This window comes from Metopolophium dirhodum, chromosome 5 (assembly GCF_019925205.1).
Source record: "Metopolophium dirhodum isolate CAU chromosome 5, ASM1992520v1, whole genome shotgun sequence".
NCBI classification, from domain to species: Eukaryota; Metazoa; Arthropoda; class Insecta; order Hemiptera; family Aphididae; genus Metopolophium; species Metopolophium dirhodum.
In genome coordinates this window covers 28,520,624-28,534,518 of record NC_083564.1, presented here as the reverse complement: position 1 = coordinate 28,534,518, position 13,895 = coordinate 28,520,624, and the positions used below count along the sequence as shown (strand labels likewise).

Below are 13,895 nucleotides of genomic sequence, written 5' to 3'. Positions count from 1 at the left end.
TCACCTTATTCGACTGTACAGTTTTAAATTTTGATCCATTGAATTATTTCAATAGGAATTATTATTTGCAATTCAAACCATTGAATTCCATTAATCTTAGACGTTTTTATTAATAAGCAATGGAAAAAAATCAAAAATTGATCAAGTATACTCAATAATGTGTTTTAAGAGGAACCTTGTATTACGCTTTCAAAAAAATGTATTCACATTTAATGAAAAAAACCAAAAGAAAATTGAAAATTTCACATGTCTAAAAATAGCTCAAAAAGAGTTAAAATATTTTTTTGTCACGCCTGCACCGAAAATTTGGTTTTCAATAGCGGTTGAAGCGTTGGAAAGCGTCCTTTATCCGTCCAGCGGGTGGTAAAGTGGGAATTCCTAATAATGCCGGGTGGTAAAGTGGAAATCCCCAAAATTGCCTGGCGGTAAATTGGAAATCCCCAAAAATGCTGCGCGCACATTTCACGCGCGTGTACCCTGAACAAACAGACACTGAACTCTATACCACGGTCCTTACAAAACATAAACTTTTGGTTACATCTTATATCCATATTATAACCTTCATGCGTGACGTTTAAAATAAATAAAACCAAATCGTTTCCGTCACGAAATATTGTTGTCGTAGAATTATAGTCTAGTTATTGCATAGATCCCTGAATTACCTTTTCCGTGATCGATGAATGCAGAGGCGTGACAAAAAATAGTATGTGTGGCTTGTGCTGGAAGGCAATTCCATTCTTGGGAAAAATGCGGCACACGTCGCCCGCGACTGAAATAGCTCAATTCCCGCCCTTGGCACACAATATACTATTAAAATCGTTTCATGTACAGAAAATGTGAAAATGTAAGCATTTTTTCAACTTTTAGTTTTTTAAATATGGATTTTAAATACGGATTTTAAAATTTTAATAAAAACACACATCATTGTAAAAGTAGTACATTTATCGCTCCGGTCAGCGTCTAAGATGATCATTATAATATGTATGCTTAAAATATTTTACTCACAACCATAATAGTTGTTTTGTGAGTTTTACTATGGTTTCCATCAATAATAATAGCTATAATAATTTAAATTTTTATAACGGTATAGGTATAATCGGATCGAACGAAAAACCTTTGGCCAATAACTATTAGGTTAATAGAAAACTATAACAGCGTATCCGGTCGTCCATCGTGTGGTTACATGGCCAAAATATTTTGATATTATCATTATTCATCGCAATGATAAATGGAATTACACACGAGTGGGTTTTGTAGTTATTTAAGATTCAATACATTTTAATATAATATCAGCTGTTGATGACAAGCGAGAGAGAAAATAATATATAAGCGGAAAAAAAGCCAACGTGTTTACACGCCCAGTTACTCAGACACCATACACGTCGTATAATGCACATTAAGCCAAATAAATAAGTTTCCACTAGTCACATAGTATGTATAATATAGTTTTTTATATAAGGCACGTGTAACACATCGCCGTGTGTGATTGATGGACCTCCTGAGTACTGTCGATATTATACGGCGTGGTGTATCCGTCATCAATTTGATTGAGTCGTTATTAATGTACAATTTTCGTTTATTATTATTATTACTATTATTCCAATCATCGGTGTTATTTTAATGGCTATCGCAAAAAACGTAGGTAGTGAATGTTTATTATTTGGGTAAACGGTCTTAAATCACAATCGTGGCGTTCGATTTTTATGAGAGTAATTCGATTTCTTCGTTTCTTGTATCTTATAGTACTATGTATCAACAAGCCCGCGGTCTATTGATATTTTTTTAAATTTATTGTAAACGTCATTATTGTATTTTAGTTGATTATCTTTTTCAAAGGCGGCTAAAATATATTTTGCTTGAAATTGTCCAGTTTCAATAAGATGATCTGATGGTTATAGAGCTCAACAGTGAATGTCAAGATAATGCAGGTTAGATGTCCAGAGTACTGTCGATATTATACGGCAGGATGTATCTGTCATCAATTCTATTGATTCATTAACAATGTACAATTTTCGTTTATTATCATTCTTCTAATCGTCGGTGTTATTTTAATGCTGTAGTGGATGTTTAATATTTCCGTAAGCGCTCTTATATCTCAATCGTGTCGTGTTCGAATAATCGGTTTCTTTGTATTGTGCGTTGGATGTGTATCATATTTGTCTATTTGTTTGTACGGGTCGAGCACAATATTTTACAAAACAGTAATTATTATGACAATTAACACAGTAGCATGAAAATGGAAGAAAAAAATAAAACAAAATAATAGTTAAAATAATTCATAATGGTAATATCTAATTAGTTGTAAGTTACAACAATCTAACGTAAAATAAGAGACACTTGACGTTGAAAAGATAGTAGTGATTTAAATGCAAAAATATCGATATTTAGTATTTTCTACATAACGCATTATCAAATGCACTGACAGTCTAATTATTTTTAAATTTATTGTGAAAGTCATTATTTTTATTTTAGTTACTAATATTTTTCAAAGTCACCCATTGACTAAAATATTATATTCTGGTTGAAATTTGTGTTTTCCAGATTATTAAAATAAGATGATTAGAGAGCTCAACAGTAAATCATCATGGTTAGGTATGGTTATCATGACTAATAATTTGCTATTTTTAACTTTGCTGTTGTGTTGAATCAACAACAGAAACCGGATAGGTACATATAGATACATTATATATTAAACATGAGTAAGTACATAACTATGGAAAATGTCAAGTGAAAGTAAATACTTGGCGTTTCTTCTTTCTTCTAATAAGATAAATGGCTAACATTACACTGTCTTCAATCTAAGAGTGAAAATTCAACTTAATTTCAATCATTTATCTAAATCCTGCAGCTCAGAACTTTATGAAGTAATTATTGAGACAGCACGTATTCAATAATTTCACATATATCATATACAAAATGTTATATTTTACTCTCAACATTGGATGCTGTTTTGGTAAGTTTATATAAGTAAATCAACTATAATAGTAGTATAGTGTAATATATTTATGGAACAAATCATAATAAAATGAAATAATATGTATCCTATTAGGATTCGGTTTTACATTTTGCGGTAATTGCATTTTAAATAGATCCACTCACCTAAAAGATGGTTGTAGGTATTCGAAAGTGCATCAATTCTTTATGAATCAGAAAGTGATAAATCATTGTATTAAATAATCGAAGCATAATAATTATTATGGGTTTCTACCATAAATTTGGCCGTTGTTGCAGATTTTAAAATGTTCTCGCACCACTCTCTGCCAAAACTAATAAAATTTAATTTTCCAATGAATTACAAGTGAAACTGAATTCGAAGTACAACTTGAATTGCTCGTTCACTCGAAATGTAGACTAATCTTTTCTTTAAATAGAAAGTATTAAGACTGTTACTTTTTTAGTTTTAATACTGTGTTTATTGAATAATCACTTAAATAATCACTTAAAAAATAATGGGTAAAATGTAAATGGCAATTAATAATCACTTAATCTGTATTTTTACCATTAATAGTGATAATATTATAACATAGAAGTATCGTTTTTGAAACACTTTTGGGATAAAAAAATATGATTTCCTTATTTTATTCATGAAAATAGTAAAAAAAAAATAAATAAAATGCTTACAGGCGCGTTAGGAACGACGATTTTTCTTCGAAAAAATAAACTTCACAAAACGCAAATAAGATGACTGTGGTCTACGGATATTATAATTTACTGTGAGTACGTTTTATGTAGGTACTTTTTATCTATATTTATAACTTTTTTTTTAAGTCTATTTTCAAGATATATGAAAAACATCAAATTCTATATTTGTTTATAAATTTAATATTTGTATTTACATTATTTATAATGTTATGCTAATATTCGGTTACGGTAGTAAAATATGTAGCAGGTACCTATTATAATATAGTAAGCCATGTTTTATTGCCGTTTAAGATTTTTTAAATTTCGCTTGAATTATTTACTTATCTTAACATATTTTATATTTTAGACAAATTTAACGAAATCTCTTAAAATATTAATTGCAATAAACTACTCTTTTTAAACGCGTATACAGAACCATGATAGTTTGTATAATATAAATCAGTTTATAGTATTAGAAAATGTTTGACCCTCACTTTTAGACACAAATTTTTCTATATTTTTTAATTTTATTTTAACATAATTACTGACATAATTTTTTTGAGAATATTTGTCTTTTATAAACTTCAATTACTATTTTTCTTCATTTAATTCTAATAAAATTAATAATTGTTCATCCTGAGTCATCATAATAATATGATTTTTTTACAATTTTCCTTTGAGGAACATTTATATACGAATTATACATTTTTAGTTTTTAGTCTTAGATTTTGAGCAGAGCGATAAAAATATTGATTTTACTATGACGTGTTTTTTTTATGTGTGTGTCTTGAGACACAATAGTATAAAAAATGCTTCAATCTTCAACTTTAATATCCTTTCTAATAGGAAAGTGAATCTAGTTAGTATGTTGGTGGGTAAAATGTAAACATTTCCCAGAACTATAAAAATAATTGGTAAATACATATATTTAATGCAAAACCAGTTTTTGATAAACTCGTATTTGTTATTTTGTTGTAATTTAAAGTGGAATAACTGTAGAAACTTGCAATCCTCACCAATATTATCATCTTATTCATACATAATATAACTTGGTATAATATTCAAACATTTTTAAACTCTTATTGAGCTATTGTAATAGACATTATCTATTTTTTTCTATAAAATGATGATAACAATTTTTGCCCGGTCAAAAATCATGAAAATTTAATATTAGGTCTAATATAAGTTGTTCTTATTGCAATTTATAAATATTAACAATATAATATAAGCACAATTTTTTTTTCATAAGTTTTCAAAGTTCGAATTTCAACATAATTCGTCAAAATCACAAAACTTGTAGTTAAAAATGTTTAAGGTTTTCAATTTGTATAGCTTAGGATTGAAAATATAAAACAAGGTTCCTCATAACTAATAAGTAATTCTTATTGAAACTCAAAAATCTTAAAATTGTAATACATAGGTACTATTGGGTATAATATTTTTTCATAGACAGTTAAAGTTAAAACTTTGACAAAATCGGATACTTAAACGAGAATAACTATTTTAGTTATTCTGATGTCGTTTAAAAATATTATTCATGGGGACTTGAAAGTTGAAACTTTTAAATATTATATTATTATATTTTACAATACACATTAATTTTTTCAAAATATTTTGATTAATTTTAACTGTTGCTCATTTATACCTAACCAACACTAATCTAATCACACCGTTTCACGTAGATCAGTATATTGACTATAAAGTAATAAGTTACCTAATAATAATAATAAATTATATAAATAAATATTAGTATTATAATAATTAATAATATACCTAATAAATTCAATGTTTTCGGATTATTTATTAGTTCAACCTCCTGTATAACTAATAATAGATAGGTAGTAAAATAAATTACTATAATAGCAATATAAACGTATAATAAAATTTACTTAGTTATAATACTAATAAGGCTGACCTGTCTCTACTCAGAATCGTTTATCATATGCAACGATTCATAATTTGAATTCAAATTGAACACACCCATTACAGTGACCTACTCAAGGATGAGGTGGTACACTCGATACCTACAACTGTACAGCAGGGTCTCACCTACTTGCCAGCTTTTCTACTGTTGAATTCTATACATTTTTCACTTATTACATAGGTTGCTAATAATAATGTGAAATTGCCTACAAAATACATAAGTACCATTCGTAGGTATACTATTAAAAATGCAACAGTGCAACACTTAAAATCGTTAAACACAAAACAAACAATAAACAATAGCTTAAATAATGAAGTTATTTTATTATAAGTGGTAGTAAAATTATTACTTTAATATAGAAATATTCATTGAAATTGTACAAGATTATTTATTGCCTTTAAATATTACAAATATATTATGTAAGTAGGAAAGTTTTACACTTTTACCTTTCCTCTAGTGAAATAAATACGATTAATAAATAATTTTACGATTACTATATTGAATACTATATTTATAGTGCAGATGTTCAAAGATGATTTATTAATTCACTTAGCTATTATAAGTAGTTTGAAGAAGTAATAATAATTGTCAGCATACAATAAAATAATATGAATAATGAAAATACTACCTATAAACAACTCAATAAATTAAAATGTATTAAATTATTGATCTACAGTGAATTGTTTTCAAACAAGAAAGGTGCTTCGGTAGAAAGAGATCACTTCGAAATTTACAAGCGGGATGTTGTTAAACTTATTTTCAATAAACTAAAAGTAAACTCATTATTCATTATTAAATACGGTATTTTCGTGCAGAGAAATATAACTAATCAAAACGGTGCTATCTTCAAGGTATAAGTGCATAATAATAATTGTGAGCGAAATAATAATTAGTACTCTCGTCGGATATCATTCGAGATTCGACATTATAACCGTGTACTTAATTATTTTGCATTAAATGATTAAAAGTGATTTTATGCGTCACATAAGTAGGTATCATGCAAACCGCACAGTAGTCTGCACAAATCTGCCCTCTGCAGAGTCTGGTTAGGTTACCTAACAAAATTCGACTGAGGGTCACTAGAGTGCAGGAGTATTAAAACGGGTGAACTATACCCACACGGTCATATAAAAGAGTAGCGCGTATTTCAAACTCAATAATCGAAAAGGTGCTCCAAGTTCACCGTAAACAGATAAATTGTATTCATTTTGCAGTAACAATCCCGATGGTGTCATCTATATAATATTATAATAATATGTAAGTAGGTATTTAACTTGGTCCGGCACTCTGTTGCACCGCCAAAAACTCGAGCTAAACGCCTCGCAATCATTACGAATTATTCGTCTTAAAAATAATAAAATTATATTATTGTGCTTAAGTCTCATTTGTGTTATTGTTCAGAATTTCAACCCTACTCCGAGTGTAACCTCGTTCGCCGATCGTTTGCAAAATGTATTGTTGCTGCGTTTTAATATTGAACGCGTGCAATTGTCCAACAATAGTTACGTTTGAGGTGTTTGGGAGTTCGATTGTTCTAGTTTTTCTTTTCTATAAAAGGTGCTCCACTGTGTTTTCACACTATCTCACTTCAGTACCTTACTAAAAATAAAAACAATTTTAAATTCAATCGATCAAGTTTGAACATTGGAGTAACTAACATAAAATGCTCAAAATATTATTCAACTACATTACACGACATTTAAATTATCAGTAGGCATTTAGAAAAATATAAAACCAACAATACTATACGATACTAAAAGAGATGAAGTTTTTTTAATTATGCTTAATGCTGTAGTGTTGTGAATTCGACCTACTTTAAATTATATGCGATATACGTTCTGATTTTTTTTAGCAGTGAAAAGAATCTTTATTATTTTTTTTTATTATTATTATCTCTTTATTATTTTGAAAAGAATCAACATATTATAACTACAATAGGTATACCTACTGATAATAATATATTTTAAGCATTTTCACATTTTCAAGTTTATATTGCGCTCAATTGTCGTGACACTACAGCCCATAATACATAGTGTTCCGTTTAAATATCAAAATGTGATGATTCGTCAATCAACTCGACGTTTATGCAAAACGTTAATGGAACCTGCAAGAGCGTTTAAAAGGAAAATTTAGAAAAAATAAATTAAAATGATAGCTTTTCGAAAAAAATAGTCGCGAATTCATAAAAAATAAATGTGTCTTAGCACGAAATGTCTATAATAGACACGTTTCGTTGTTGTTGTATTATATTATTTTGTTTCATATTTTTGCCGACCCCAGGGCTGCTCGGTGGACACGAACGCCGTGACCAGGACGGCGGCGACGGGTGGTGCCAAGAGCGGAGCGGCCATCGTACTGGCCAGCAGCGTGCTGTCCGACAACGGGTCGTCCAAGCAGACCAACAACACGAATCCACTGCTGAACCTTGGTTACGCACTGATCGCCGCGGCAGCCATGCTCGTGGTAGCGGTCACGTAAGTCTCGAGGAGGGGCGGTGCGGTGCGGTGCTCGGCCCTAGGTCTCGGTGAATTCGCGCTCGTAATACCTATATTATACGTATACAATAATAATATTATGTTATATCGTTATTATTTTCTATAATTTTAATCGTAAAAAAATACATATGAACGATTGTGCCAACGAAGACGTCGTCGTCTGGCGATGTGCGTATAAATCGAAGGGGGTTTTATTTTTTTTTTTCCTTTATCGGAGACACCAGTGATCGTGTGTGTGGGTGGGCAGGGGGGTTGGTTGGGTGGGATAGGTGGCGGTAGAGGCGTGAGTAAACGCAGGCCGGAGGGATTAATGGGGACGACAAGAGTACTAGGCACCTTATAATGTAATATAAATCTCTGGTTTGAGATAACATCCTGCATATGCGGTATGCGCAAAGACACACACGTGCTCGCGTGGTATTTAAATTACATACCTACGATACACGCGCCGAGCGTATATTATAATAATGTACCTACGTTTTATAACGTAATGTGCGTACGTAATAATATTTTCCTTGTACACGTTTTTTTTTTTGTTTTTTGTTTTCACGCGTGGGCACCGCCGGTGCGATTAAAATATTATAATTCTCATAATAAGACAAGGTTCTATATAATATTTAAAATAATTAATAAAATATATAATATATGTGTGCATTATATTATATAAATAGACGATTATTTTTTTTTTATTATTATTAATTAACCCGCGGCAACTTAGGCCATTGGGTGGTTTTTACTGTGAGGGGAGGGTACTGTAAGTTTAAACACGCGTGTTTTGGTTTTGGCAGATTTTTTAGTGGACACCCGTAGGTATCTGCCATGTCCGGGTGGGGAATGGCGGCACTTCTCTCCGGACACCGTGACTGGCCCGAAGAAAAATGCCACCCGCGGCCGGCATCGAACCGGCGCCGATGTGCGTCGCAACCGACGACTTAATCCGCTCGGCTACTCCGTCCCCCAGACAATTATTTTACCACACAAGGAAGTGTTTATTTTTCCAAAAAGTTGTTACCAGCTCCCGCGATACACATATTATAATAAATTATTATGTGCATATTGTACACTTTGATAATATTATTATGTATGTAATCAAGTTACCACATTGCACGTCATAGATACGCGTATACGTAGACAATATTATATTATATTATTATAAAAATCCCGATGAAGAGCAATTCGAACAGATTTTATTCTCAGTGTTATAATCTAAAATAACAATTAATCCCTAAGATTTAAATTGGTAGTTATAATCAGTTTTCTCACGAAAAATTAACCATCTGGTACGTGACTTCAGTGGCAACCACACATATAACGAACACACAAAATAAGAACAACATTTTTCGATTAAATGCGCTGCTAAGTAATGAACCCCGGCAACGGACTTAGCCAAAGCAATCCGAAAATAAATGGCAATATTATGTCTGATTTCACAAGCCCTCTTAAAGCTTACAGATGGTACCTAACACTTGTTTGTATACATTTTAATCTTTATTCTAGTCGATTATTAAGTGCGGATCACAATCGGATTACTTAATCAAAATGCACACATATCATCAAATCACGACGTTTCTAAAAATGTCAAGATCGAGATGCATGATTTGTAGTTTTCTGACTTTGCGCCGTGGAACATTTTTAAAGAGTTATTACTTATTCTTGAAATCGTATTGATAAAATATCAATTTTCATACAGCGGGGCATTTCATATTTTATACTTCGTAGACAATTAATCACGTTATCCACTAAGAACAGCAGATGTTTTGATTCGTTATTTTTTGCACTTCCTGCATTTTTATTAGTATTTGTTATCATTAATAAAAATATCGAATCAATTCCCATAGATCTGTTTTTAAATTGTTAATAAAATTTAAACGATTACAAATTATTTCCCCTATAAACTATTTGAATCTATATGATGCTCAAATATGTATACAAAAAAGTATGTTACTCGTGAAATATCAACATTAATTCAACAGACAATACTAGTTTTTATAATTTAAAACCTATAAAATTAATAGAAATCTTGTAATTTGGTATAACTATTGGTAAAATAATTTTCAAGGCCACGTCACAGCTGATGTGCTGAAATTGTTGGTTCTCGACTTATACGGCATCCACCCCTCCCCCCCCCCCCTCAAGTCCACCATTACCATCGAAAAACTGTTACACCCTTCGGCATGTTTCAAACCGCTTCGAGGAATAGAGATCACTGTTCGAAAAAAACACAAAAAGAATATCCCGTTAAAAAAAATTTGTTTAAAATGGGATTTCCGGACGCAACTTTACTTCCAAAATACATTATCTAGTTGTACTGTTTGTTAGTGACATTAAATTGGCTAGTCTGGAAAAATCTTAACGTTGGTACATAAAGTTTTAAACACAATTTATATTATAGTAAAACATTTCTCCATGATTTTTCAGTGGAATTGTTTTTATGTAATTTCGAACTCGATTAGTTTGAAATTTACTATTGTTTTAAAAATATAATGTAATTAATAAAGTTAAGGAAAGAACCCGATTTTTTTTCTTTAAATCGAATACGAAATCTTTTTACACCAAAGTTTAAACAAAACTTTCTAGACCACCTTTTTCGTATTTTCTTATTTTTGTGTTCTAATTCCAAAATGTACATGGTTATATATCTGAACCCATACATATATATATATATATTTCTTGTTTAAAGAACTAAGATAAAAATGTAATTATGTATAGTATATATTAAAATAATATGGTTTGTATTGTAGTAATTACTAAACAATACATTTTCTTATTTTTTTTAATTATATCAATTTAATCAAAATTATGAAAAAAATATTAAAAATTGCGACTACTTTAAAATATTACTAACAGTTGTATTTTTTATTATTTTGAAATTCGACATAACCAGAAAATATTTTCTGGTAATGTACTACTTTTTCAATATGTTTTAAATAATGAATGTTTTTTTTTTTTATATTGATTTCTATATGAAATTGAATCAATTATTATTAATTTAATTTTTGATTGAAAATGTTGTCCAATGTAAATAAACTAAATGTACTTATAACTTGCAGCTTCATATTATATTGGAAATATACTACTTGTTAATTCGTTTATTAATTATTTGTTTGTTTGTTACTTAAACAATCCTCACATGGTTTTTATAATCTATAATTGTGTTCTTATAATTGTCTTAGTCATGACATCAACAATTGAAATTGTCCTTAATATGTTGATTAGAATAATTATATGTTGCAATAATATAACATTCATGATTCGTGTTTATTTTATTTTATTGTAATTTCAACAATGTTATAACTAAAAACAAATTTTGTCATTTGACATTTTGTTTACACATATAATAACAACTTAAATATTAAATTACAAAATACCTTTTTTAAATAATAAATATTTTCTTTTGTTATCTATTACCAAGTAATTACTTTAAGTTAGGTAGTTTATTTTTACAGTGGTATTTTATATTCAAAGCAATACAAAAAAATGTATTTTGTCATAAAATAAAAATAATGCATTTTTATTTTTAATGTATTTAAATGGATCATAAATTAAATTAATTTTCTATCAAAAATAGACATAGTAAAAATGAGTTGTATTCTTATTAACGGATTCAAAACCTAACACAGGTGGGGTACTTCAGAAAAATAACTTGAATAATATATTTTCTAAATTTATTGAATAAATCGTGTGACTATGTACCTAATTATTTTATTGAATTAATAAAATATGGAAGTACACATTTAACTGTTGAAGTTACTAACTTCACCAACCGCTTTCAAATTGAATGTGGGTATTTATATACCTATTATCTATTCCTATTTCATTAACATTGAAATTTTCACTAGATATTTAGATGAGAATTTTCTATAGACATAATGTATAATTTTCAATGTATTTCGACTCTTTTTGCGCTAGGTAATTATAGACATTTAAATGTTCAATTTCTTATAGTTTTTTGATCTTTATGTTGATAGAATTTTTGTTTTAATCACAATATTTTTTAACTATTGTTTGGTGTACGAGTTTTGAAATATTGGGTAGGTAACTAGTACTAACTACTCAAAAGTAAAATATCAATTTTAATAATTAGTCTTTTGATAGGTATTTAAAAAATATTCATCGTATAAAATTGAAACTTTTTGGTATTATAGGTATATGGTTATATACAATGCAATTTTCAAAAATATTTAGACCAGTGTTAAACTATTTATACCATCCTCGGCACGTCGTATTGAGGTGTTTAAGTTATGTGCAATGACAACAATTAGTTTAACGCAGAGGTATTCGAACTTTTTCATCCCGTGGCTCCTTTGTGTGTTCACAATATTATAGCCAATATTAAGTGTGGTAATAACAGTGACTTAAGTATTAGAAATAAAACTCCAAATAGTCGGCTAATACGTGTTTCATTATCGTTTCCATAATCGCTTTAATAATTATAAATAATATTTATATTAATTATACTAGAGCTAGGTACATTCATTTTGGTTTACGTTGCTTTGACGCGGTTCCCTTTGAAAACCTCGCGACGTCACTGGGAGCCGAACGCACAGTTTGAATACCTCTGGTTTAACCTTTCAAACTAAGAAAATTCTAATTCTAATATATCATTATAATATTCTTTCACCTTCGGTCAGAACCATTTTTGGTTTGCAGTGGTTTAAAATTTAAGTACCTATTAAAACAACCAAACACAGTGACTTATTCAATAATGCACTATATAGGTATACTCGAAACCTACAAAACAAAAGTGTGAGTAGCCTGTGTTTTTTTTAAAACATTTATATTTACGTAATATATTTTACTATTATTTTGGTTGCACATAATACAAAGTTAACAACTTACTATGTTCGTCTCATAAAAGCCAGAACAATAATAACGTGTATAAGGGAGTTTACCAATTGCGCTTAAAATTACCTTTTCATATACCAATTGCGCTCTAAACATTTTAGGGTCAATATACCAATAAATTGCGCTCTAAAAATTGTGGGTCGAAAGACCAATTGCGCTTTATATATTTTAGGGTCAATAGACCAATTACGCTCAAAACATTTTACAATACCTAAGGAAAAGTTATTAGTTAGATATAAATTATAATTATATAATAAATGATTACACTAACCGATTTTTTGAGAATATTAATGCATAATACATAATATAATATAAATAAATAAACAATGTTTTTCTTCACAGTTAACAAGTTACTTTTTTATCGTCAATTATGTAAAATGTATGACAATGATAACTTGTTTTCGTCTATCACTCAAATGCATACTTCCGTAGTCCCGTGATGTCTGTAATAATAATAACGTTTCATAAAATTCCCGATACTGTTATAAAATGTATTATAACCAGTCACTCTAACCAGTAATCAATTTAACAATAAATACGTTTAATTTTCAAGCATTTTAGTGTGTTTATGTTGATGTTGATGGAATTAGATCGAAAAACAATATTTCTAAATCTGAAGATAGCCACCAGGCAAATTTGAATACAATCGCGATTGGTATATTGACTGTAAAATATAAAGAGCGCAATTGGTACACTAACCATAAAATATAAGAAACGCGATTGGTACACTGACCCTAAAATATACGCTGCGCAATTAGTATATTGACCCTAAAATACAAATTTTGTTTCGGCGCAATTGGTCCATGCCCGTGCATAACACTATAGTACTGGTCTTTTAAATTTTAAATTAAATTAATTGTTTGATAATTGCGACTATTTCATTTCTAATGTTTATCACATTATAGTATTTTGATGTACAAAATTATGTTTTATCAACTTGAAATATTGTGGTTATTAATTTCACCAACAGGTGTTTAAGACCACTTAATTGTGAGCCATTCAGACATAGA

The 13,895-nt window shown here is 29.4% G+C and overlaps 1 protein-coding gene across 2 annotated transcripts in view; it reads left to right on the top strand.

Annotated features, from left to right (window-relative positions):
* LOC132944311 (alkaline phosphatase-like) overlaps nucleotides 1–11,043 on the top strand; it is a 279,149-nt gene extending 268,106 nt beyond the window's left edge. For both annotated transcript variants that reach the window (XM_061013591.1, XM_061013592.1), the window contains exon 10: nucleotides 7,826–11,043. In XM_061013591.1, the coding sequence (XP_060869574.1) occupies nucleotides 7,826–8,023 (198 nt within the window). In that variant the 3' untranslated portion in view covers nucleotides 8,024–11,043. The remainder of the gene's footprint in view (nucleotides 1–7,825) is intronic.
* The last annotated feature ends 2,852 nt before the right edge of the window (nucleotides 11,044–13,895 follow it).